Raw genomic sequence first — 26,858 nt, forward strand, 5'->3', positions numbered from 1 at the left:
TAATTGCTTACACATCTTACCTTAAGCATAAACTTTCATTTTATAATTCTTGGCCAATTTTTTCATAGCAGCATATGAATCTGTGTGGAGTATATTAATTGTCTTAGTGCTGTACAATTAAAGCGCAGCATGTCAAAGTTTTGCCACCCTTACTGTGTACTGTACACCCATCACTCTGGGCCACTCACTCACCCATATGCAGCCAGTCCTGCCTGTCAGAGTCAAGCTGTCTCCTCCTGAGTTTCTGTGTCTCCTCTGTCCTCCTTTTGTTTAGCACTCTGTACTCTAGCTGTTGAGCATCCGCAAGACTCCGGCCTGACCTTTGCCGGTAATCCTTATAAAACATAAATGCATGATATCTCCGCTTCTCTTTCTCTCACTCACTCTGTCTCTACATAAGACCACCCCATGGCCCTCATTACAAGCATCCCACTGCCACCCGATGTCACTGTCTAATTACAATCACCCTTGATCTGCTCGATCATGACGCGAGACCTGCAGCTCACTGGCGTGCAGTGCCGAGGGTCTTTCCCCCGCAGGCGGTGTGCTGAGCCGGGCCGACAGGACTGATGAGGACGACGCTTCGCTCGCGGCTCTCCCGACAGGCGGAGGATCATTAGTGAACCAGCTGTTAACAAGCAGAGACAGGACAGCCAATATCACTTCCTGTGTGAGTGACACGCCGTGGGTGGCAGAGGAAACGCGAGGCCAGGTGGGCACAAGTTCATCGGATTTAAAAACTCTAAATCACCTGCTTTTCCCAGTTTTTCAGGGAATCAATTCATAATTACGCAGCAAATTAATAATTTAGGCTACTTGTATTTGAGGGTGATGTGTTTTTGTGAGTATAAATGCTTCTAGCTTTCTTCATTAAGACTGTTAAAGGAATAATTAACACCAAAAGTATAGTTAAACTACTTATTTATTTATCAAATAAAAATATAAAAAAAAGATTAAAGGAATTAATCACCAAAATTATCATTAAATAATTATTTAATATTTACTGTGACTACAAATTTGGTGTTTTTTCCTCTTTAATAGCTTTTGTTCTATGCAATCTATAATTTGTCAGGTTCATTGATTTATTGTTAATATTTAAAATCAGCCATGAGCCAGATGAAAGTCATGTGACTGAAATATCACCCAATACATTTTAATTTATGGAAATTTTAATTTAATTTAAAGAATGTCTTAGGTGCTCTTTTATTTTTGAAGTGAATGGGGGCCGAGGCCATTAAGCTCCAAAATTACCCTAAAAAGCAGAATAAAAGAGGTCCATACAACTATATTCTAAATTGTTGAAGCCATACAATGGCAGCATCCAAAATCGCATACTTCCCTACTATATAGTAAGTGAAAAACAGTAGGTCTACGTGACAAAAGAAGTATGTCTGAATGCACAGTAGATATAAAGTATGACTTACTACGGTGAGGTTTCTAAAGTTTGCATACGATGGACACTTTACTATCCCATGAGGCCAAGGGAGAGGATTTATGAATGGGAGTGAAGCAACACAACTGACGCTGGTTGGTCACATGATAATGACAATATGGCGAGTGTAGTACGTCCAGATTACATTCACACTACACACTCATACTATAAGGAACATACTTTTTAGTGGTCGTGAAGTATACTTGTTCAAAATAAGTACCTACTCAAGAGAGTGTGCGATTTCGGACACATATCTTTTTGGTGTCAGTGATGCCAAACATCATTGGCTCTCGCGAGTCATATGACCAGAAGTCATTGATGTCAATGGTGCCACATTTGATTTAAGAGCTGCAGCTGAGACTTTAGCAAATACAATTTTAAGTCTCAGTCTGTTCTTTGGACATAGTTTTTGTATTTCCTGGTAATTTTGGTGCCTGACAGCTCCAGTCCCCATTCACTTTTATTATATGGAGAGAGAAAAAGCAGCAGGAAATTTGTAAAAAAAAATTCACCTTTTATGCTTCACTGAATGTCATATGGATTTTTTATTTTTTTTTATTTTTACGGTAAGTAAATGATGACAGAATTTTCATGTTTGGTTTAACTATCCATTGTTAAATATTAAATTTTGTAGTTGGGTTTTCACAGATGAAGCAACAGTGTATTTGTGTGCGAATGTACGAGTGTGTGTGTGTGCGAAAAAGAGAGAGAGAGAGAGATTAGAAATGATGGTATGACACTCTCCCATCAGGACAAAATCCATCACTGTCAGAGGTAGCAGACTAAGAGTAGCAGAGCTCCAAGACCACAGATTCAATTTCACTCCCTTGAGCCGTTCAGCCCTGCCCACACGTACAGACACCTTCCGTCTGAATAATAGCTCTGCATAGATTTGAATTTTCACTCTGCACTCCAGCGCAAGGCCACAGTCCAAGTCTAACATTTAGAGTTTTGTTCTTACACATCCCCTTTCTCTCACACCAATATATGAAAATGTAAACAGCTCATTTGTTACAGAGTGTGTGCAAGTTCATGAGTCCAGCTCCAATTGTAACTGCATACAATTCAGAATACATTTTTAAGGGGTTAACTTAATATTTTCAGTCATTGTAGACCAACATTGCAGATTCTTCCTTTATGTTCTGTTCGAGAATATGTATTTTTGGCATTGTCGTATCATGTTTACACCGCCTCTGCATCTTACTCATGATTTCTCTCCACATGAGAGGAACTTGCATTACGTATTTGAAAAAGTAACTATTGTAAATTGAAAAGTAATGCTTTGCTTGTCACTTAAAATCTGATTATGTAACTCACGTTACTTGTAATGCGTTACCCCAAACACTGATTGTATATTATAATTCATGCAGGCCCATGATTACATCCACAAATGCACCTTTGCTGTTTGGTTTCCAATCAAACACCAACTACAGGGGGCACCAGATGCCACCTCGATGGAGTGTGATTGAGTGGACGGACACGCTTGACAGATTTGGAATTACAACTGGAGTGTGTGATCAAAGTTTTAAGGCTGTGGTCCTGTCTGCCTTTAAACCACCGTATATCTCTATTGCTCATGCACAGGGGTCACAATTAAATAACTGATCTCTCAGAAAAGCCACATGGATTCATTGGTTGTGAAAATTGGCTGAAAACTGCAGTGCTGTAAGCTGATTAATGATTAATGATTAATGCGCGGCTCCGCCACTTAAAAGACAGAAAAGGTCAGCGGCTCTGCCAAAGGGTTCGAGGTCTCAAAATATTACTGAGAAACGACACTGCAAATGAAGGAAGGAAGGAAAGGTCATCTTCCCAAAGGTTGTCCCTCCTGCAATTCATTTCTTCCTGTTATTTGTGTATTAATAAATTAATTTTAATGATGTGAAATTAAATTGCGTTGCTAAATATTGCCATATATTAAAGGGATAGTTCACCCAAAAATGAAAATTATGTCATCGTTTATTCACCCTCAAGTTGTTCTAAACCTATACGAGTTTATTTGTTCTGTTGAACAAAAAACAAGATATTTTGAAGAATTTTGGTAACCAAACAGTTTCTGGTCCCCATTGACTACCTTAGTATTTAATTTTTTTTACTATGGAAGCTAATGGGGACCAGAAGCTGACAGGAAGAAATTAATATCAAGTGGGAAAACCAACATACGTAATTCCTTCGTCATTTGCTGCAGGTTAAGAACAACATGAGGGTGAGTAAATAATGACAGCATTTCTATTTTTGGTTGAACCATCCCTTTAAAAAAGTAGCAAAAATGGCACAGCTATAGTGACCTAAATATATATATATATATAATTACATATAACTGACTTATGAAAGAATATAAAACTCCAAAATGGATGATGTTCACTGGCTTCAATCACTCATTAGGTGGAGCTGCATTTAGAATAAAATAGATTAGTTAGTGAACAGTGCCATCCAGTGGAATATCAGTATCACTGTCTTCATCAGTGTCTAGACCCCATGTGTGATCCTGGACCACAAAACCAGTCTTATAGGTATTTTTTTTATTGAGATTTATACACCATCTGAAAACTATATTTGGCAGAGATACAACTATTTGAAAATCTGGAATCTGAGGATCCCAAAAAAAATCTAAATATTGAGAAAATCACCTTTAAATTGTCAATTTCTTTTGCAGATTGTGCTGCATCCACTCACAAAAATATATATTTTTTATATTTAAGGTAGGAAATTTACAAAATATCTTCATGGATCATGATCTTTACTTAATATCCTAATGATTTTTGGCATAAAAGAACATTTTTGACCCATACAATGTTTTGTTGGCTATTGCCACAAATATACCTGTGCGACTTAGGTTTTGTGGTCCAGGGTCACATATGGTTGTTGACTTGTAAAATATAATATAATCATTGATTCATGAATCATTGATAAATAAATGAATACATATACAATACATTATAAATAAATATATGCACAAAATCTAAATAAATAACTTAAAAATATATCACCTTTTTCCCAAAGATTTCTTGAATTTATTCAAATTTGTATGTACCCACAGATGAAAATATCAAATATATTTATGCAAAATTTAGGACATAGAGCTGGAAGACAAAATATGGTCAGAGGTTTGGTAAGGCAAGCTCTATTGAACACATGTTCAAATGGATTAATAGGCAGTGTAATTAAGATTTCAAATCGAGCCAGATTTCATATTATAATAAAAAATTCTCATTATGAAACACACAAATTAGCATTGCAACACTGCAAATGATCAAGTCACAAATGTGTGGGATGTGAACAGTTATACATACAGACTCTGTCAGGAGCAGTGTCATGCAAGACCATCATATACAGTTTATCAGAATTCAGTGAGTGTTTACTAAAAGTACAGCACTTAGTTTATGTGAACATACAAATGTGTACCCAGTGAAAACATAAACTGAAGATATCAAAGACATAAAGCACAATTTAATATCAAAATCTGATATTACTATTACAACACTACACCAATAAAATGACAGAATTTTAAGTGCATAATAGCTGCACTACACTGGCAGTTATTTGGTGAATCGAAAATCACAAGTTCAGTGGGTGTCGTTCATCTCTCAAGTGTGTCTTCATCATTCTAATGTGATTACTTCTGACTCAAATCCCACTAGTCGCTCTAGGTACCTACCAACTAGAGTGAATTTTTAAGTAAAAGTCATACCTACGTCAGCTAAAGTAGCGATCACTGTAGTAAAACAGCAGCGCTATGATTCATAAGGCCCAGCCTTTCACAGTAGCTTCCTCAAAGCAAAGTCTCCTCCACCCGGATCCTTCAGAGAGAGGGATGCTGCGCTATTCTCAGTGTCAACCCCTCCATGCTTATACAAATCAGCCACTAGAGGGGGTATTTTACTGGTTCTCTCACTGAAGTCTGTTATGTTCCTTCCCCTTTGCCCTCTTCTTGCTTCGGTTCGGAGTCTGAAAAGCTCTGGCTCTTCTCTCCATCATTCCCTGACTCTGAGAGTGAAAAAAAAAATGTTTTGTTAGTGAAAGCAAAAACAGCAACAAAAGACAAATGGTTTTAATGAAAACTAGGGAGCTGTTGTCCAACAAGAGCGGATACTCGACACCCTACGGCAGGGCGGGATGTTTAGCAGTTGCTGCGATGCTTTTTCTCAAGGATGCCCTCAGCTAACAGGCCTATATTTGATAAAGCACATCCATGTTTGTCTTGAGCTAAAAACTGGTGTGGGAAGCCACTAACAGGCCCTCTAAACTCTCTAGTTTGCCCAAAGCAGGTTTTTCTGATACATTATTCATGGCCAGCCTGCCTCTCAGTGCCATATTACATTACTGCAGTGTTTTGATGACACTCCATGTTCTTTCTGAAGGAGCAGTGATAAGTTAAGGGGACTTTACTCACCTGCTTTGCTGATATTGAGCTCAGACAGAGTTTGGGAGAGTCCACTAGCATCCCGCCCGCCGGAGGTTCCCAGTATTTCGTGCACAGCATTGCGTCTGCCGGTCCTTGCAGAGGCGATGAAGTCTTCATATGTCACCTCGACATCAGTCATATCTAATACATTTCAACATAGCAGTGCCTGTGACAGACAGAGATGGTTTTATTTGGTCAAACACAGATCTGCTGTGGCATGCAGATGCCTTGCAAGTCATTAAGTAGAAAAACCTTGAGTGACTAAGAAATAAGTGCACTTAAAAGGTTAGTTCACCCAAAAATTTAAATGATCCAATAATTGACTCACCCTCAAGCCATCCTAGGTGTGTATGACAGCGTACTGGACCTAGATTGTACAGTCTTAAGTAATTACAGACCTATATCAAAATTACCTTTTTTATATTTATATTAGGTCATTTCTTACCTAAAATTACCTAAAGTTTTAGAGAAGGTTGTTTTATCACAACTTGTTCCGTATATGCGAATGCTGTTATAGATATGTTCCAGTTTTAGGTCCCTTCAGAGTACAGAATCTGCCCTCCTTAAGGTGTTTAATGATATTTTATTGGCAGTTGATTCTGGAAAGGTAGTTATCCTTATTCTGATCGTTGCGACGGAAGTGAATCAATCAAAACTAACTTTAGCTGGAAAATATCTTTATTCAAGAACCGCTAAAAAAACAAAACAATCTCTGTTACCTTAAATGATCCGTTTATCACTGTAGAGCCGCTTTGAAACAGTCTACATTGTTAAAAGCGCAATATAAATGAAGATGACTTGACTTGACAATTCTACTCAATCTCAAAGCTACCTTTGATACCATTGATTATGGCATTTTATCGCAGTGTTTGGAAGATGTTGACATTAAGGGAACAGCTTTAGACTGGTTTAAATCATACTTGAAGGAAAGATAATTTTCGGTTTGCATTGGAAATTTGTGTTCTACATCAGCTAAATTACATAGTGGTGTGCCACAGGGTTCCATACTTAGGCCTATTTTATTTTCATTGTACATGTGCCCTTTAGGCTCAATTTTTCGTAAATACAATATTATGTATAATAAATACGCAGATGACATTCAGTTGTTATATATTCCAATAGATCCGAAAGGCTCTCAATTTTCTTCATCTTAAGACTAATAAGACTGAGTCTGTTGTCTTTGGACTCTCTTCTGTCTCTAAGGGAATTGTAAGTAGGTTGGACTCTATGTTGATAATTGTTTCAGATCATCTTTGGGCATTATGGAGGATTTGGGTTTTCGTTTTAGATAGACAGGTTGCAAGTGTTGTTAAGGCTGGATTTGATCAACTCGTACTATTTCTAAACTGAAACCAATTCTCTCCTTTAAGGACCTGGAGACTGTTATTCTGTTAAATAACATGACTGTTATTCATGCATTTATATCATTGTCTACAATTATCTTGTCTACAATTAGTGCAAAATTCTGCGGCCAGACTTTTGACTTGTACAAAGAAGAGAGAGAGAAATACCCCAGTTTTGGTTTCTTTACACTGGTTACCTGTAAAATTCAGAATTGAGTTTAAGGTTTTGTTGATGGTTTTTGAAGTGTTCCATGGTATTCGTCCACAATATATTGTTGACCTTATGATACCTTATCAAAATACAAGAAATATGAGATCTTCTAGTCAGATGATTCTTCATGTTCCTAAAAAAATCAAAGGGTGATAGGGCCTTCTCAATACGTCATGAGTCGGGTCTTCTGCCGGAACTAGACTCACGCACGGCCGTTACCGGAAGCCAGAGATTACAGTTCATAAAGCAATAAATATGGCTATTTTTCTTACAAAAACGCATTACTTCGCTTCAGAAAGCTTTTAATAACCCCCTGAAGCCGTATGGATTACTTTTATGATGGATGGATGTGAGGGTTTTTTGGCTTCAAAATCGAAGGTACCATTCACTCCCATTATAAAGCTTGCAAGAGCCAGGATATTTTTTGATATAACTCCGATTGTGTTTGGCTGAAAGAAGAAAGTCATATACACCTGGCTTGAGAGTGAGTAAAGTATGGGACATATTTGGGTAAACTAACTCTTTAATAACTACTAAACGGAATCTCGTTTTTTCTTGAGCGCAAGGAACACAAACAACACTCAGTGCTGATTTAAAAATATATTTTAATTATAACGTAATTATTTAAATGATTTATTGGCATACGAATATACATTCGGCCTGTGTTTCTCAAAATATTTTTTTATTTGCCTTTATGCCATGACACATTTTTATTTTAGCAATGCATTTTTACATTTGGTTATAAATTATAGTGTAAAATATGAAATGTATAAATAAATGTTTAATAATGTATATATAATTGTAAATATTTTACTTGTTTTCAAAATATTTTTAAATATTTCTTTGCTGAATTTTTGTACTTCGTTCAAAAAGAAAATCTGCAACAATCTAGAAATTATAAAGCTACAATGTACAGTACACTATCCTTGTTTAAAGAAATTAAATATATTTTTTGGCATTACATTGATCAAAAGTAACAGTTATAACTTTAACATTTTCTAATAAATGTTGTTCTTCTGAACTTTCCATTCATCAAAGAATCCTTGAAAAATGAATCATGGCTTCCACAAAAATATTAAGCAGCACCAAATCAGCATATTATAATGATTTCTAAAGGATTATGTGACACTGTAAACTTCAGTAATAATAGCTACTGAAAATGAGCTTTGCCATTACATGAATAGGCTACATTACATTTTAAAATATGTTCAGATAGAAAAAAATATTTTAAATTGTAATAATATTTCACAATATATCTGTTTTTACTGTATTTTGATCAAATTTACAGCCTTGGTGAGCATAAGAGACTTAAGTTAAAACTTAAAAAAAAAAAGGAAAACTTTGAATGGAACTGTTACTCCTTAGATTCACAAATGTCAAACTGATTTAATTACTAATCAGTGTTTGAACAAAGACTGTTCTAACTAATAGGAATCCCAAACAACAATGTAAAGACTGTACAAGGAGCCATAATCTGGCCTAGATAAGAAGATAAGCTTGGATAAGGGACTGTTTATTCTGTCACACATTTGTGATCTCATGCATTTCTAAATTGTCCTTCTGGATTTCTAATCTGAGACTCCTCTATACTGTATGTTGTGTGTGTGTGGGGGTGTGGGGGGGGGAAAGTCCTATAAAATGTTGTAATGCTCTGATCCAAGTCAAACACGTCAAAACGGATGTGGCACAAATCTGCGAGATTATCTAGAATTTTGTGGAACTAAATATCACTCATGAGATGCAAGGACAGTCTTCCCTGAGCTCAGAGTTATATTTAGCACATGCTATCATCTCAGTACAGTCATTCTCAGCGGTTGTCTTCAAAATGGTGCAACTGTGTGGTGAAACACCCATAATGAGGTCATCATTACAGGGCTGTTTCACAGTATTAAAAAACGGCACAGGATCATACTCCATTTCTCCAACTAAAATATTTACTTTTCGATTCTCCAGATTTTGGTTGCAGAATAAGTGAAATAATAATAAAACAATATGTGTATTATTTTAACTGTATGCATAAATACAGAAATTGTGCCCCTATTATGCTTTTTCAGATATTATACCTTTCATGTAACTTAGTGTGTAATATAGCTGTTTGTGAAAAGGTCTGCAAATTTTTAAATATTTCAAAGTGGAGTTATTGTCTCCCATGAAAGAACTGATTCTGAACTGCCTGAAAATCGTTGTCGGTAATTCCAATCGTACTTCCTGCACAAAGATAGGTTTGCAACAAATCTGCATAATGTTCTTTGCCTATGTTTTTCATTGGCTGCCTGCAAACAACGGCCACTTTGACCTGCCCGCAAACACTGTAGTTGTAGCTGAGGCCTAGAAGAGTTTGTTTCTTGTTGTCAAAATGCCGATAAGACGCTGTTTTCTGCGATGCGAAAGCAAATCCACTTTGCATGCACTTCCAAAGGATGAGGACTGAATTGGAAGTGGCTCGAACTGAAATGGTAAAACCGACGCCATCGTTACTGTTCATTTCACTACATACAAGTGCTGAAGAAGTTTCCAGAGCTGAAATTCTGATATGTAATGGGCGTTTAGTTTCCAACACCGTAAGCGGTAGACCAATCACAACAGACTAGGTCATCTGACCAATCAGAGCAGAGTAGGGTCTCAGAAAGGAGGGGTTTAGAGAGTCTGAATCCTTTAATCAAACCAATTCAGACACTGTGAGAGAAAAGGTAATGCTGCCATTTATATTGAGAAATCTATTGTAAGAGTCCTCCAAAACAAAACTAGGAACCTTTAAAATAGCATAATGGGGCACATAAAGGGTGCACCGTTTGTATCACCATTGCACTTAACCATAGTACCATATCTATTAAAATGTGTCTGTCTGTAAACACCAAATGAATTGTCTATGTATTAATGAGAAAGAGATGTAATTTAAAGCTTACTTGGCACAGGAGTTCAGGTCTAAGTCCAAAAAAATCAATATGGACTTGAGGTGCACACCACTGATGCTTGAGTCCTGGGATAGAACAGGTTGCAAAACTTAGAAAATAAACGTTTATGTACCAAGGAATTAACTTGATATATGTGACCCTGGATCACAAAACCGTCACACAGGTATATTTGAGGCAATAGCCAACAATACATTGTATGGGTCAAAATGATAGATTTTTCTTTTATGCCAAAAATCATTTATTAAGATATTTTGTACATTTCCTACCATAAATATATAAAACATTTATTTTTGTGAGTGAATGCAGCACAATCGCGAACATAAATGGACAACTTTAAAGGTGATTTTCCCAATGTTTCGATTGTTTTGCACTCTCAGACTCCAGATTTTCAGATACAGTAGTTGTATCTCTGCCAAATACAGTACGTCAATGGAAAGCTTACTTATCCAGCTGTCAGATGATGTATACATCTCAATTTTTAAAAAAATTACTCATGTGACTGGTTTTGTCGTCCATGGTCACATATACAATATATTAGTGTTCAAGACAAATAATTGAGGATGAACCTATGGGATGAACACATAATTTGATTTCACACAATTTTATAAATGGTTTCAAAAATAGCTGATGGTAAAATATTAAAATTTCTTTATATTTCAGTTTAAAGTGCAACTCATTTTAATTGAAGTATTTAGGAATGATCTGAGAACAGGTGGTACCTGAGTGATAATGCAATATTTCTATTTAAGACAAATACTAGAGTCAAATGAAATAGTCGTTTACATTCTAGTTATCATTTTGGATTAATTTGAAAACTTTTTTTCGTTTTTCAAAACTAAAGGCAAGTTGCGTGGCCTGTCCTGTTATTCCTGTCACAGGAATCAGTACCACTAAGGCCTCCACAAATCAATCCAATTTTGTCCTCCAACAAGCACTCTTCAAATGAACCAACTACTTATACAGTAGTATGATATTAATAAATTATAAGAGCTCTTATGAGCTCTAATCAGGGTGAGATAATCGGTGAGATAATCTTAAAAATGGCTTCATAATTATGCCCTTCAATGCCCTAAACTCAGAATATAAATTACCTTATTAATTGAAACCAAACTGAAACTAAAACACATGTCTGGCTAAATGTAATGTTATGATGATTTAAATGAACACACAATCTATTCGTAACATTTTGACAGATTTAGGTATTATCAGAGCGTAGACCTACCATGCACTAGTTTATATGATGTAAAATTAAGAAAATACAGAAATATAAACGTTTGTGGGGGAAACTCGTCTCGTCCTTGACACGTGCATTAGACAATAACGTCAAAACATAACATCAACATGGCATATCCAAATATGACAGCTACAAGTGCAAATCTCAGTGGAGCAATTATTTCATTTACAACATACGGCGTTTGAGTTTATATGAATGCAATGGTTATATAAATAGCACAGATGCTAATGAAACAGGGTCGCGCGATTAAATATATCATAGCATGCGATTAAGAAGGCTTATAAAGCCAAACGAATCCGAAAATCGTACCTGTTTTAGGCTAGACGTTTTTCTTCTCGTCAAGGCTGTGCAGTTTTGTCGCTCTTGTTAATACTTCAGTGGGATGCGACGGTGCTGTCAGTGGTGCTGCTGCTGCCTCAGTTCACGAGTCTGCATGAGAAGAAAGGGATGACGTATGCGCGTTCCTGAGTGCTGATGATATGCGAGGATTATCCAAAGCCCATCATATCTGTTTATGCTCAGTTAGTGGTGAGGAGTTTGATTCATCTTAGTGATTCGAATCTTTCGAACCTGTTTGCATGACTCTTTGTTTTGGGTTTCATCGTACTCCAGTAGGTGGCGAGAGTGAGTCGTGTTGTACAGCTGAACAGTGCGGCTGTTGTTATGCATATCACACAGTGCTGGGATTCTAACCAAACTAGTTCAGTATTTAAAAGGGCTCTATTGTTCGAGATTTAGTCAGATGATTGTTGCTTCCCAGGGGTTTGTGAATGAGACACTTACAGAGTTTAAAAACAGAGGAATATGGTGCAATATGGCATCTCAATTGCAATATACTCAATTGAATGTTTTGCTTTTGCAAATAGTTGTTTTGGTCTGAAAATTTGCCAGTAGATATAAGAAGAAGAAAAATAACTTAGGCCCTATTTAAAAAATAAAAAAAACATACTAAAGTAATTATACCTTTAGAAAATATTTTTCTGTACATAATGCACAGCCTGGTCGCCTCCCACGTTCCACCTAGTGGCTATATGCAGGTACTACACACGTTTATTTCTGCAGGGAAACGGGGAAAAGACCAATCAAGAACCAGGATACTAGCATGTGGAGCGGCCGGCTACCTAGAAGAGCCAAGTTGCTATAGCATCATCCTTAGTGTCTTACCAAGCAGGAAAGATGGAGGAAATAGAAGGTAAGGCTTTAAATAAGCACAAGATGCATATGAAAATATATAGAATATTGTGCATAACCTCTAACACTCAGTCCGTGTGTTTGTATAATGGAGAGCAGCTTTGGTTTATTCAGCGCTGTTGTTTGAGGTTATCTCCACGAAAGAGAATGACGTGCTTTTGACATCTGATTCAGCAAACTTGATTCCATTTCACAAAATTGTTCTGGTGTATGTTTGTTTAAACATAAGAGAAAAAAAAACAAGGTCAAATGCTTTACATACCATTCAGGATCATGTTTTCTTTCTCCCTACAAACTGACATTTTTCAGTTCCTTCCTTCAGCCACTCTGTTGCTTAGCATGGACTGACAGGATTGACCTATTTTCACATACTGCTGCTTGATCTGTTCTCATTTGTTTAGCTAATCCAAAGCCACTGTATCTGAGTAAACTGGCTACATAGACACATCCAAACAGGCTGAACTACTCTTTGATCTTTATCATTTTTGTGTTTGTTATTTCTGTGTTATCATGATGATCTGTTTCTATTTCTATTTTCTGTTTTGTCTTCAGAATCTCCTGTTTCTGAAGACCTGGTGCCCTGCAAAATATGTGGAAGAAGTTTTTTTTCGAGGGTGATTGTAAGTATGTCTTTATAGATGATGAACTGACAGCTGATGGTTGATACAGATTATTTTGCCATTCAAATGTGCGTGCACACATTTCAAAAAAATATTTTTGATAATGTTTATGATTTATAATGGTCAACATTATCAATGCTGAAAACAGTCTTGCTGAAAATATTTTGTGGAAACAATTATATATATATTTTTCAGGATTCTTTAATGAATAGAAAGTTAAAAAGAACAGCATTTATTTGAAATGTGAATCTTTTGTAACATTATAAAGGACTTCACTGTCTTTTTTTAATTAATTGAATGTATTCTTAATTAATAAAAGTAAAAAATGTAATTCCAAAAAAATTAAAAATTGTTACTGAGCCCAAACCTTAGTGTCCATTACGTGTTGCCTAGCAATTTACTAACCAATTATATTGTTGTGCAGTTGCTATATTCTAATATTAGCAACAAGGCATGTATTTCTCACAGGTCACTATGTAAACACAAATCCTGGTATTATTGCCCTGTCAATGCAGTGCTGTCACAGTTATTTCATACCCGCCCACCTTATTACCTGTTGTAGAAAAAGCATATGCCGATCTGCCAGAAGACAGTGACAAAGAGAAGAAAGGTGTTTGACTCCAGCAGGCAAAGGGCCGAGGGGACTGATATTTCTACAGTCAAACCCATAAAACCAAAGGTGAGGAAACCACCACACCATGTTCACAGATGATGAGATGGGAACCGTGAGTGATTACACGCAGTGTATAGTTGAGACTGATGCACATTCAGGAACAGTGTAGTAGTTGCCGTCTGCAGTGGCAAAAGTGCCATTCGCTACCTTCATGTTAGCATTATTAGAACAACATAAGAAAAAAGGCAAAGAGTCCATACATTTTACTGGATTTCATTGCAGTTTCCAATACTAGTTAATAATATCTAACAATAATACTACTAATAAAGATATTTTATAAGGCTAGTTTACACTACTCCAACACTAACATCCAATGAGTGTCTCGAAATTTTGGTGGTCTGGTATAATGATTTTGATTTGATAGTGAACCATTGAGTCATTGACAGTCATTTGTCAGTCATTGACAATGAGTGCGTTTAGTTGCACATTCTTAACCCGAATGCTTAATAAGCTGACAATGCATATGTTTGTAATCTCTTTAAGCTGTTTTCCTGTTTTACAACTAAATTTTTGCCTCTTACCCCGATTTTTCCTGACATGTAAACACGTTAACCTGCATTCTATTGGCTTATTGAAGTGTGCATGTGTGATATGTGACAGGAAACGTCCTTCTTGTGGATTTAATTTAGACAGAGCAAGCGTTAATCGGTTGGGCAAGAGGAAATATATTGATGCTTTGGGCATATGCTTTTATCCAAAATGACTTGCAGCTCTTTCAAGGTATTTTTCTATATTATATTAAGAAAAATAAATGATTTGTTATGCATCAATACATCAAGGTTCACAATGTGTATTAATTCAAAACAAAGAGCAACCTAAAAATCAAAAGTCCCTAGCAATCTAAAGAAATCTCAAATTCTATAATAAATAAATAAAAATCTTGGAGGACATCATTTTGAACTTCTCTTTTTTTCACTTTTTTTGTACATTTGTTGATTTTGTCCAAATTCTTCCTGACCATGACATGACCATAGACCTCAATTGTCCTCCACTAATTGTTAATATTTTGTATTATTATTTATTACTATACAGTAGATTTGGTGTGAAGATTCCTTATTGCTGATTTTTGCCAGTGTGTACGTTTCCTGGGAATTGCTAACGTCATTTTTTACCAGTTGGTCTAAAGGAATGTCATGTATGGTTGCATCTAGGAGTGTAAATCGGACAGTTCATCACGATACGATACGATATCGATTCTCTCAGCCAGCGATACGATATTTGCCTATACCTAAAGAAATTCTGCGATACGATTACAATTCGATTCAGGGCTATATCGATCGATTAATCGACATTTAGATATTATGTGCCAAGTGTACACAACCAGTTACGTTTATTAACTCACAAATGCATCCAGAAATATATACCATGAAAGTTTAATTAAACTCTTTGAAAATTCTCTCCCAATTGGGACATTTACAAGTTGTTACAAGTAAAAAAAAACAAAAAAAACATGATATATGACCATGAACGGAGTTATCTGTTTTTGCAAATGAACTCTATAACAGAAGAGTTCATTTGCAAAAACAGATAACTCCGTTCATGTTCATATATCTTTTTTTTATTATTATTGTGCATTTGAATATCAATCAAACTGCAGCTGGGTTGTTTTGATTAAGTAATAATAACTTTTAAAAAAAATACAGGTAACTTATACAATTAAAGTTTATTGAACTTTTTTTGTGTGTGTGGCAAAAGCAGATAACTCCACATTTCATGTTTCAGAGTTAAACAAAGCCAAGTAATTGCTATGATACCTAATAAAACACTTGGTTAATCTTTGTAACGTTAATATCCTCAGCTGACATAGATGCCTGTAAAACTTGTTGTGATTAACGTATACGCAATACAGTGAGCTTTTCCCTCACCACTAATGTGCTGTTTTGGCAAGATTCCGTGAAAAAGTTTCAGGTTTTATTTTCCTTTATAGATATCAAGTTCGTTGAAATCCATCCTCGTTCACTTAATTCAGCTTTGACGAAACTCCTCTCATACCCCTTTTCCACCAACAAGAACCGGGTGCTGGTTCAGAGCCAGAGCCAGAGCTGGTTCAGAGTTGGTTCGACTGACGAGCTTACTAAGAACCGGTTTGCCTTTCCACCGGCTAGAGAGCCACAACAGAGCCAGATCTTACGTCACTGTATACGTCTCATGTTGCCCAGCAACCGCTAGTGCGGTAGCGCCAAACACAAACACGCCAGGCTTGTTCGAGATGCATCGGCTTCTTGCAGATGACATCAAAGCACTCCGATAGCGATCTAAAAACACAAGGAGTCCTATGCTCTCCAAACACTACCGCAGCTCCGATCGGTCCTCGCCGCTCCTATGCATCTCGAACAAGCCATCAACAATAACGGACGTTGCAATACTATGGATGCTCATGGGATTGCAAAAATACATCGGAATCCAACGCGTCCGTGCAGCGCGCCGTAACTTACATAGACGTATATTATAATCGAGCTGCTATTAGCTCGACTAGCTGCTATTTAAAAATGGCGGTCACAAGTTTCTATTCGACGTGTTGGTCACGGTAACCCCGCCCCCAGCCCCTGACGCAAGCGGTTCTTACTTGGCTCCGTTCTAGACCAGCAATGATTTGGTGCTACTTAAGAACCAGTTTTACTGGTTCGGAGCTGGTGCTTTGGCGGTGGAAAAACAAAGAACCGATTTGAAACTAGGCTCTGGCTCCGAACCAGCACCAGCTCTGCCTTGGTGGAAAAGGGGTATCAGCTAGCACGTCTTTTCAAAGTGACTAGCAGCCTTGTCACCTGACCTGAATACTGCGCACTGATTAGCTAAAACAGACTTTTCGGTCTAATACCACTGTCAAAATACCCAAAAAAATACCATTTTGTGACAAAGGGTTCAGTCAATCTTGTCAATTTTTACACCCCTAGTTGCACCCATAGCCTCAAGTTTGTTTGGGCAGTGTAAACGGGACAGATGTTTCTCAAATTACTTGTTTACAATGTTAAGTGAACATGCCTTGGAACAGTCAAACTCTGGTTTGGCCTCAAGCAAGAATATCAAATGTTAAGACCTCGGTCTCACAAAGAGCCTCTGTTCAGAAACTTTTCCACGGCTACCCACATATCTACCCCAATGTCCTAAAATATTCTGAAACCCCTTTTGATTATGTTTCAGTTACAAAGTTCTTCCAGCAGCTCTAAGTCTGATAAAGTAAGTTGAATGTTTGACTTTGTTTATTTTTTTCTCATAACTGAATTTTGTGTCTCAACATGTCACTTCTGATATAAGGCAGCCCCTGCAATTTCTTAAATATTATTTTTGTAGATCTCTAAAAGAGTTACAAGTTAACCAAGGAAATGGGATCTTCGCAGAGGGACCAATCTACTTCGAGAGAAATAGCCAATACACATTGCCACTATGCCAGCTGCTTGTATCACGCAGTGCAGGATTATAATGCAATCAAGAGCTTGCCCCTTTGTGCTTCAAGAGCACTTATGGGCTGGCCCTCAGTCTGATCATCGCCAAGGGCGTCAAAAAAAGAGGGGGGACTCCGCCACAGCCAGCTCTATTGTGACGTTGAGCCTTACAGGGAAACGACGCCGTTCGTCTCTGATATGAAGTCAGGATTCTACAGACCCTACTTCATTGTACCCAAGAAAGGCGGTGGGTTACGGCCAATCTTGGACCTGCAAATTTTGAATCGGGCCCTGCACAAGCTCCCATTCAAAATTCTCTTGCAGAAACGCATTTTTTGAATGTATCCGTCCCCAAGATTGGATTGCAGCGATCGACCTGAAGGACGCGTACTTTGACGTCTCGATTCTTCCTCGACACAAGCCCTTCCTGCCCTTTGCTTTTGAGGGTCGGTGTATCAATGCAAAGTCCTACCCTTCGGGTACCTCAGCCTGTTGGGGCTTCGGGTCAACTGGGACAAGAGCAAACTCTCCCCTGCGCAGAGGATCTCTTATCTCAGTATGAACCTGGACTCGGTCAACCAGACAGCGTGCCTCACTGAGGACTATGGTAACCCTCAGGGAACGGAGACTTTCGTCACGTTGCCATGTTCGTCACCATCGCTGCAGATGGCCGGGTCCCTGGCTCGGGTCCTAAGCGAAAACCAAAGATGCGTTGCACCTGATGCTCATTATATACCCGCACTGCGTGATAGAAGCAGCTGGCGCAATTATCGCATGCCAATGTGTATTGGCTCGTTTAGTTTCTCTCAAAGTAGATTGGTCTCTCTGCGAAGATCCCATTTCTGTCGGATCCCTCCAACGAACATCTCCATTCCCTCTTTCAGGGAACGTGGGTTACCATACGTAACCAAGATGTTTCCTTTCGAAGTGGAACTCAACACTCCGCCTTGGATTGACGCTATGGGGAACACCAGTGTGACCGGTGTTTGAAGCACGTGTGTACACAACAATTTTTTTATTAGCCGACGACAGTCCATGACGTCATCACCAGGGCGCCCATAGCGTCCCCATAGCGTCAATCCCAAGACGCAGTGTTGAATTCCACTTCGAAAGAGAACGCATCAGGTTACGAGTGTAACCATGGTTCCCTGAGTCTCCCGCGAGACGTCCAGTGATGACGTCATGGACTGTCTTCGGCCAATGAAATGGTCATGTTTACACACATGCTTCAGACACTGGTCACACTGGTGTTCCCCATAGCGTCATTCCAAGACGCAGTGTAGTGTTGCACGATATACCGGTAGTAAAAAGGTATCACGATACCCTGCTTTTAAAAACGGTATGATTCTTCATTTTATTAGTACTGGTGCTTTAAGAGTGACAGCTGTAAAGTGACTTCCTGATGTGCAAATATGATCTAGACTATAAGATATAGATGCATAAAAGATTAAATAAAGCAGTAGGAACTTGACGGACAAACAAAATACCTTAAATCTACCTGTTCAAAAGCTAATTCACAATGAGCCTACTTCCTGGTACTCCACCTTTGATACGGTGGAAAGAGTCTGTGCCATTTTGGCTGAAAATCGGAAGTGGCATCTGATGCCTAAAGACTCTGAAATGTTAACACTAGAATTTGTTAGAGATCCTTGGCTTCAAAGCAGCTTTACCAATGTTTTAAGTGGAGAGAAAGACCCCAGGTTGTCTTTTGTGTTGCCTCTCAATTGGAAACTACGTTCCTTACCGACAGTTAAGGAAGGAGAAATCACTCTTTCATGTGAAATGAAAGACAAAAATACGACTTCAGACTTCACAGCAAGATATGAAAGCAGACTTCTAGACACTGTTAGACCCAAGATTTAAGGAGAGCTTTGTTACCGTGGAGGAAGAGGTAAAAGCAGTACTTTTACTGAAATCTGTTGAAGCTTCACTACAGCCAAAGAATGAGGCCTAAGCACCAGAGCAACAGAAACTAGATCAAGGAGGGGCAAAATAAAGAAAAACAGTCTGCTCTCCACCATCAAGTTTGAAAATATGAAGTCAGTAGTGGCAGCAGGTGGGGCTGAGAGATTCCCCTGCTTACCATCTTACAAGTGAATTCTTGTTGTACAAACAAATGGCAGGGCTTCTGAAGACCCACTCCGCTGGTGGAAGAACCATGCAGCCCCATGCCAACTGTCCATGTCTTGCACATTTAGCCAGGAAGTGCATGTGCAGTCCAGCCTCAAGCTGTGTTTAGCACATCAGGCTTTATCATTAGACTGATAAATGATAAATGTGTTTAGCACATCAGGCTTTATCAGCACATCAGGCTTTATCTGCACATCATCTCATCATATCATTAGACTGACTTAAGGAGCACTATAGTTTTACTTGCTAATAACCTGGAAATGCCCAAAGAACTGTTCAGAAGTCCAAGAGGGAATATGACAGAAAAAAAGGATCAGGTTTTCACATGTCCATGTTCTGTTGACAAAAATCTTTATATTGTGAACCAATGTTTGTTTAAATAAACATAGCTATACATCTCAGCAGTTGCAACAACAATTTTTTTTTTAAATCAAAAACTGAGAAGGTTTTTGTTGATTAATAACAACAACAAAACGTTCTGTTATCTCTTATTTATTTACTTTTCCTGATGTTTTAGGTTTTTGCCATAGTATCGTTTAAGTATCGGTATCGTGTTATTTAAGTTGGATATCGTATCCAAGTCAAAGTTTTGGATTTGTGACAACACTAGTCTAGCGCAGGATCTCGTTCCCCTTCTCAGGGAGGCATGGTTACTGTTGTAAACTGAGGCTTTACATGTTGTAATAATGACAAAGCTGCTTGCTTTCAAACTTCTTTATTACCAGAAACTAAGCATATCAGTAGATTAAAATAATTAACCATGATTCATTTTGTGATTCCAGATGTTTCAAGAACTACACGTTCTTCTGTAAAACCAACAGTTGAGGGGACAAATTGAGAAATGTTGGTTACATGTTGTACATCATGATTTCAATAAAATAAATGAAATAGTTTTAATCATTGTAGCACTTTTAACTGATTTTAATTTGCATTCACAATGTATAGGTACCATATCAGTTATCAGACAATATTATTATTGTCAATATTTTTTTATTTAATGGTCACTAGTGGACGCATATCAGACAATACTTGGATATTAATTGTTTAAACACCTTTTTAATCTTAAACGTATCTAATTTTCACTTATTTATTTTTTTAGTTTTAAGTGGTTTTGTTTTCCATTTTCAATTTACAAAAAGTATAGAATAGTATACTATTGACCCTTTATCGTTTTCAAAGCATGAAAATATTTATCAGAATTTTAATAATGGTACATAACTACATTGTAAGAAATTAGTTCATTAATGGCCCCCTTGAAGGTTATGTAGTAGGTGATATAGGAAATTGATATTATCCTTTTAAACTAAATGTTTGCTTTTAAACAGCCTGAACCACCCAAGAAACAGTCGAATTGGCGCCGAAAGCATGAAGAATTTATTGCCACCATTCGTGCTGCCAAAGGCTTAGATCAAGTCATAAAAGATGGTGGACCCCTTCCTCCACCCCCTCCTCCATCCTATGATCCAGGTATACAAAAAAAACTTTTTATTGACACTTGGAAAAGTTACAGTAATATCAGTAAAAACATTAACAGCTATTGACTTTTTTAGATTATATCCAGTGTCCCTATTGCCAGCGACGCTTCAGTGAGAATGCAGCAGATCGCCACATCAAATTCTGTAAGGAGCAAGCGTCCAGAATCTCCAACAAGAGCAAGGTTCCTGGAATTGAGAAAGCCAAACCCCCAGCCAAGATTCCGGTGAGGTTTCACTAACTGTGAACATTACTTGAACCACGTCATTTTTTAGGAATTTGAATGAAGCTAATTTATTTCTCAAAAATGGTTGGCATACACACCAGTATGGCATACACACCTTCTTTACTTAACATGCGCATAAATTGTAAGAATATCACTAACACTGATGAATAAACGGTATAAGGTAAGGCTATTACATAGCAGTTTCAAACTGTTTTTTGTTAATACAATAAGTTAGCAAGTTGGTATAAGCCACTGGTATAAACATTGCATGTTCCTGTGTCTGCAGTACAAACCTCCACCACAAAAGAAGGCAAACTCTCCCGCTGTACCTATTGTGTCCTCTCGTCTACCTCAGCGCTCAGCCTATGGGCAGGGTTCTGGCACGGGTATGGATTCATATTTATTTAGTTATTTTAAATTTTTCCTCCATTTTGCCACTGACATATTTTATTTTCAAACCCGTAAGACTTTCGTTCATACATGGAACAGAAATGAAGATTATTATTATTTATTTGTTTATTTTTAAATAAAAAGTTCTGTTTCTCCATTGACAGCTACTTTGACGTTCATAAAGAGATCATACAATTAATCCATATGAATTTACGGTTTAGTCCAGATTTTCTGTAGAGAAATTATAGTTTTATATGATGAACACATTGAATTTAGGCTTTTATGGACATAGTAGTAGTAGTAGTAGCCTTTATTGTCACTTAGTCACAAGTACCAGCGAAATTAGCCATCAACCTGTCCATACAAAACATACATACAATATGACAATGGGGTAGACGAGACAGGAAGACAGAGGATTGAGGAAAATAATACAGCATGACATGAGGATAGGTGAGGGAAAAAAAAAGGCAACTCCCAGACTATGCTCCTGTGAGGAGTACAGTCTGGGAACAGGAAAAAAAACACCTCAGCAACATTAGCACATAATAAGTACGACATGAATCCACAAGACTTGCAACAGGGGAGGGGAGTGGGGGATGGAGGTCACCCAGCACAGGCAAGCAGCCATCCGGTCCTGCAGCCATATTCGGCGCTGGTCACAGACCCGCCCGCCAGGCTGGGGGGTACAAAGCGGCGAAGGCGAGGGATGTGGGGTGGGGGGTGATTGCATATCTGTATATATATGTAAGAGTTTGTGTATGTGTAGGCCTGGAGATTCGCTCCGCCTGGCATCCAAATCTCGGTGCCTCTGTCCGCAGGATGTTATAGCGTTAACACAGCAAGTTGCCATGGAGACAACCTTGATTTGGTCCCAAACAGAGTCAACAATCAGCAGGTGTCCGTGAGAGATGGGGGGAGGAACGCAAGAGCGGCTCACTGCAGTGCTCTTCCGGTGGAGTTGTTGTTCCAACAGCGGCCTTGGCCGAGGCCAGTGCTGGTTGAGGGGGGCCGAAAGCAGATAAGATTGGGATTATTTGGTCTTGGGGCGAGTAGCCGCATTCCTTTGCACGACTACTCTCTTAGTCCATTCTGGTCCATCAGCTTTTGCAAAGCCGTGAGCTTCTCCATGATGTTATCCATATTTCGGGTCACCTCCCTGTTGTTATCCATAATGCGGTTAATAGTCCCAGCCTGAGTGCTGACCGCTCTGCCCACTGCTTCAATCATTCCGGGCAGCATTGTGGGGCTTTGGACAGCTGTCACCGTCTTCTTAATTTCTTGATAAACCAGGGCAATGCCTAATCCAGTCAGCAAAAGACCTGTTATCATGGTTCCAAATAGATAGATATCTTCAATGTCCTCCACGGAAAGAGCCGCCAGACACACGACCCGCCACCTCTCCCACGCGTCCATCGTGTAGCCAGCTGCGAACGTTCCGGCAGGGCAGTCAGGTTCCCCCGAACCCAAGCTTCTCGTCGAGAAGATGGTGTCAATTGCGTTGAGAGACCAGTTGATCAAATCCATGATTTTTAGTTTGTAGAGCAGTGCGGAGAGAGTCTCTCAAAGTTAAGACATAAGACTAGACGAGAGGAGCGAAGCAGGGAAGGTCAGGGCGAGGAGAGGGAGAGAAAATGCGACCGCCTTCGTTGAGAGCCAGAAGAGACAACATATAAATATTGATCTGCGAACATAAACAGAAGCTGGTTTGACCTGAACCTGCTTGACGCGCGAGAACAAACCTCATTGGTTCTTGCGGAAGCTCAAACGTGCTGCGTAACCGAGAACAATTCTCATTGGTTTTTGTGGAAGCTCAAACATGCTGCGTAACATGAGAATGAACCGCATTGGTTCTTGCTGAAGAGAATGAACCTCATTGGTTCTTGCAGAAGAGAATGAACCTCATTGGTTCTTGCAGAAGAGAATGAACCTCATTGGTTCTTGCAGAAGCTCAAACTTGCTGAGTAACAGGAGAATAAATAAAATAACTAAAACTGAAATAGAAATGTATAAAAACTATAGAGTAAAATAATAATTATAAAAATAACAAAACTGCACAACATAATACATTAAAATGAAAAGGGGAAAAAATATATACGTATATAATTAAAATAACTATAACAGTATCTCAATGATACTAAAATAATACTGGCTCCTAGAAGATATGTAAGGGCCAATACTATCTGAACCTGTTCCTAACACACAGCAATGTTATGGTTGTTGTAGACTTGCAATACAGAACATGAAGTGTAGAGATGATACTTTTTAATCATTTTAAAATAAGAACATCAAAACCCATGTCCCCTTCTCCTTCCACAGGGATTCCCAGCAGCAGCAAAACCTCATCCACTGGCTCAGTGAGGAGCTCATCATCAGGATATTCTCCGTTACAGAACAACTCCTCTGACTTGAACAGCCCTCCCTCTGAGTAAGACACAAGAGTCACTGACTAATCCTGATTTTTGACATTATCTCCAGGCTTTTATGACCATCGTTGCACTTGTGTTTGCAGAGGGAACGTGAAACCCAAGGGCATGGTTTTGCAAAACTCCCTGAGAAGTCCACCTTCTGGTATAGGGATGAATAAAAAGAAAGTCCAAAATGCAGATAATACAAGGTATGATGTTACAAGTATTGCTGTACTGCACTGCTACATTCTTGGGACTGATGACGAATGCAAATGAAAGGGACTGACAGGTCCATCAACTCCTTAACCCCTTATATTGGCAAACCTAAACTAATATTGACCAACTATATATCATTTGAAAGCTTACAATCTCTAGTTTACATATCTAGTGACTGATTTTCAAAATAAATTACAGAGGAGCTGTAATTTATCAATTTGCAATAAGAATATTTTCATACTCCTAAGGCGTGTTTAGACCTTTATTTTGAAATAGTGATGACCATGAAAAATCATGAAAGAATGGTAGAAACCTCAGTTTGTTTTCATGCCAAAGGTTAAAAAGATAGCATCCATTCAATTCTTTTAGAAAAAAGGTCTGAATGTTTTAAATATAAAGAAAAGAAAAAATAATTCACCATTTGTGATGTGGCAGCGAGCTATAATGCACGTACGTGTTCTTTTTGTGTTTCTTAGAGGTTGAATTCATTTCAAAATCTGCCAAACTTTTGCCAAACCATCCTATACTTCTGAATATGATGTCTACTTCATAAATTGTATGAAAATTGTAAAAAATAATGGTTCAGATCACTCAAAAAAACATATGGAAATGGAGGCACCCTTATATGTGCAGTAACGTAAACTAGTGAAAAAGTTTGGTACTGCGCCCAAACAAAATCTTACTGAAAGCTTATTTTTTGACATATCAACCTAAAATTTGAAACACAACTTGTTCAGATTTTTGGCTTTGAATATGTTTTTTTTTTTTTTTTTTTTTAAAGAGTGCATCAGATTTTTAATATATATATATATATATATTATATAAAATCTGAAGAATTAAATTAACATTATGAAAATGTACAAACTCAAACTTCTATAACTTTGTATTTCACTTCTATAAAAATCTGCCAAATGTCTTCTTTAAAACAAGACCAATCTTACATCTATATTCCAAAGCATTCTTGAATTACAACCATTTAAGTTCAGAATGTGCATATTCATGTCTATTAAAAAAAAGGGGGGTGCCGCTTAAGGGGTTAATGGTCCCTATTCAAGCACAACACTTCATCATTTCACTGCATCACTTATGAAAGGTCTATAGTTGTCAATGTTTTTGGCTGCAGTTTTGTTTTGAATAGTCGACATTGACTTATTCACATGTTGATCTTGCTTATAGGAATGATGTGAAGAAAGAACATGAAAACAATTACTCTACAATAGGCACCAAGTTTTGCCATGAGTGTGGGACCAGGTACCCCGTGGACTGGGCCAAGTTTTGCTGCGAGTGTGGAGTCAAACGAATGTATATTTAAATGGTAATAGAAAGAATGACTCACTGTAGCTGCAAAAAACTGAGTGTTTCCAACCCACTAGTGTGCTTGGCAGAATCCATGTGCTGTACAAACATTTCACTTACCGGTATAATCTGCTTCTATTTCTACAGACTGAACCACATATCACCCTTCTGCTCAGTTGTTTTTAATGAAAGTGCAATATGATTGGTTACTGCTACAAAAGGAGTATTATCAAAGTTAAAGTTATGATTTAAATGGTTAAATTGACTTTAATTGATCTAGGCCTTAAAATGGGACCATTCTGAAGTTAACAGGGCAATATCTTATTGTAGTGTCATTGTCATTTTATTTATTAAAAAATTAGGTTAAATGTTTCCTGTTAAATGCACTGACTAGAGTTCTTTCGCTGAGCAATCCAGTTTTGTATTTCACTTCGATTTTATACTTCTTGATTGTTTCTTGTGTTTTTAACAGTATTCAACATGAAAACATCTTGTAGAAATTGTCATTGTTGTATATTTATTAGACAAACAATCCATCACATCTGTTTGACCGTGGTTTATTTAATCTCTTTAACATATTCACACATTAACACAACATTCAAAACTTAAGGCAACTGAAATGTCATGTCACATCCTTCCATACTACAACATTCAAAAAGGATTTTACTGTGGTATTTTATAGCTTCAGAGTGAGTGAAGTCAAGGAGCTGGTGTGTGTTTGTGCTGATCTCAAACTCGCGTGTATCTTGAGCATCACTCTGCACCTTGTTATGCTTGTACTGCTGCTCTGACCGCATGTCACATGCTATATGGACAGAAATGTTACCATTAAATAATTGACTGGTAAAAATGGCTCCTGAATTGAAGTGATCCTAAATAAATCAAGTGGTAAACAAAGCTCAGATTGTGTCCTGTTTGTTTAATTGATTGACTTCCAATATAACACATTCTGCACAGTTGTCTGTTTATAAGAAAATATAAGAATTTCATAATGCATCCCATAGTTTCTGTGTTTTTAATTTTAATTTAAGTTATATAGGGGGAGTGACCCTAAAAGATTATGCATATAAGCCCACCTACTGTTATGTTTTTTTTTTTCAAATATAAATAACTTTTAAATAAAGACATTGGTATATAAAAGGAAACCTGATACCTGGTATTTAAAAGCAAATTTAAATTAGATTTTAGATTTTATTCAGGGCTTAAAAGGACGTGCTCTAATAACCCACATACAGAAAAAAAAAACAGTTTACTGAATTTACTGTTTAGAACACATGCAGTTTGTGCACTTTACTTACAATATTTGCATTGTGGG

General features: G+C 37.7%; 2 protein-coding genes across 5 annotated transcripts; one reads left to right on the forward strand and one right to left on the reverse strand.

Moving 5' to 3' along the window:
- The first annotated feature begins 499 nt into the window (after nt 1–499).
- zc2hc1a (zinc finger, C2HC-type containing 1A) lies at nt 500–26,444 on the forward strand. Of its 3 annotated transcripts, none has more exons than XM_079601849.1 (11): nt 500–712; nt 12,603–12,732; nt 13,284–13,351; nt 13,914–14,030; nt 17,166–17,201; nt 20,863–21,004; nt 21,088–21,236; nt 21,523–21,622; nt 23,943–24,051; nt 24,136–24,240; nt 25,424–26,444. In XM_079601849.1, the coding sequence occupies exons 2-11, from the start codon at nt 12,717–12,719 to the stop codon at nt 25,557–25,559; spliced, it is 978 nt and encodes a 325-aa protein (XP_079457975.1). In that variant the 5' UTR covers nt 500–712; nt 12,603–12,716; the 3' UTR covers nt 25,560–26,444. The 3 variants fall into 3 exon arrangements, with proteins under 3 accessions (XP_079457975.1, XP_079457976.1, XP_079457974.1); XM_079601848.1 differs by lacking the exon at nt 500–712 and adding an exon at nt 11,881–12,068; XM_079601850.1 differs by lacking the exon at nt 17,166–17,201.
- pkia (cAMP-dependent protein kinase inhibitor alpha) lies at nt 4,436–11,987 on the reverse strand. Of its 2 annotated transcripts, XM_079601863.1 has the most exons (4): nt 11,850–11,981; nt 10,298–10,371; nt 5,826–6,003; nt 4,436–5,419 (listed from the first exon to the last, which is right to left on the reverse strand). In XM_079601863.1, exons 3-4 carry the CDS (start codon nt 5,974–5,976, stop codon nt 5,337–5,339), a joined length of 234 nt encoding a protein of 77 aa, XP_079457989.1. In that variant the 5' UTR covers nt 5,977–6,003; nt 10,298–10,371; nt 11,850–11,981; the 3' UTR covers nt 4,436–5,336. The 2 variants fall into 2 exon arrangements, with proteins under 2 accessions (XP_079457989.1, XP_079457988.1); XM_079601862.1 differs by lacking the exon at nt 10,298–10,371 and having other exon boundaries at nt 11,850–11,987.
- Nucleotides 26,445–26,858: the final 414 nt, after the last annotated feature.

Source organism: Phoxinus phoxinus, assembly GCF_949152265.1.
Source record: "Phoxinus phoxinus genome assembly, chromosome: 24".
NCBI classification, from domain to species: domain Eukaryota; kingdom Metazoa; phylum Chordata; class Actinopteri; order Cypriniformes; family Leuciscidae; genus Phoxinus; species Phoxinus phoxinus.

What these genes read in the sequence shown, in the direction of transcription:
- pkia (XM_079601862.1), bottom strand. Translation starts at nt 5,976, where the DNA reads ATGACTGATGTCGAGGTGACATATGAAGACTTCATCGCCTCTGCAAGG. An exon ending in GCTCAATATCAGCAAAGCAG is followed by an intron (nt 5,420 to 5,825) that starts GTGAGTAAAGTC and finishes TTTCACTCTCAG; the next exon opens with AGTCAGGGAATGATGGAGAG.
- zc2hc1a (XM_079601849.1), top strand. An exon ending in GTTTTTTTTCGAGGGTGATT is followed by an intron (nt 13,352 to 13,913) that starts GTAAGTATGTCT and finishes TACCTGTTGTAG; the next exon opens with AAAAAGCATATGCCGATCTG. An exon ending in GCAGCTCTAAGTCTGATAAA is followed by an intron (nt 17,202 to 20,862) that starts GTAAGTTGAATG and finishes GCTTTTAAACAG; the next exon opens with CCTGAACCACCCAAGAAACA.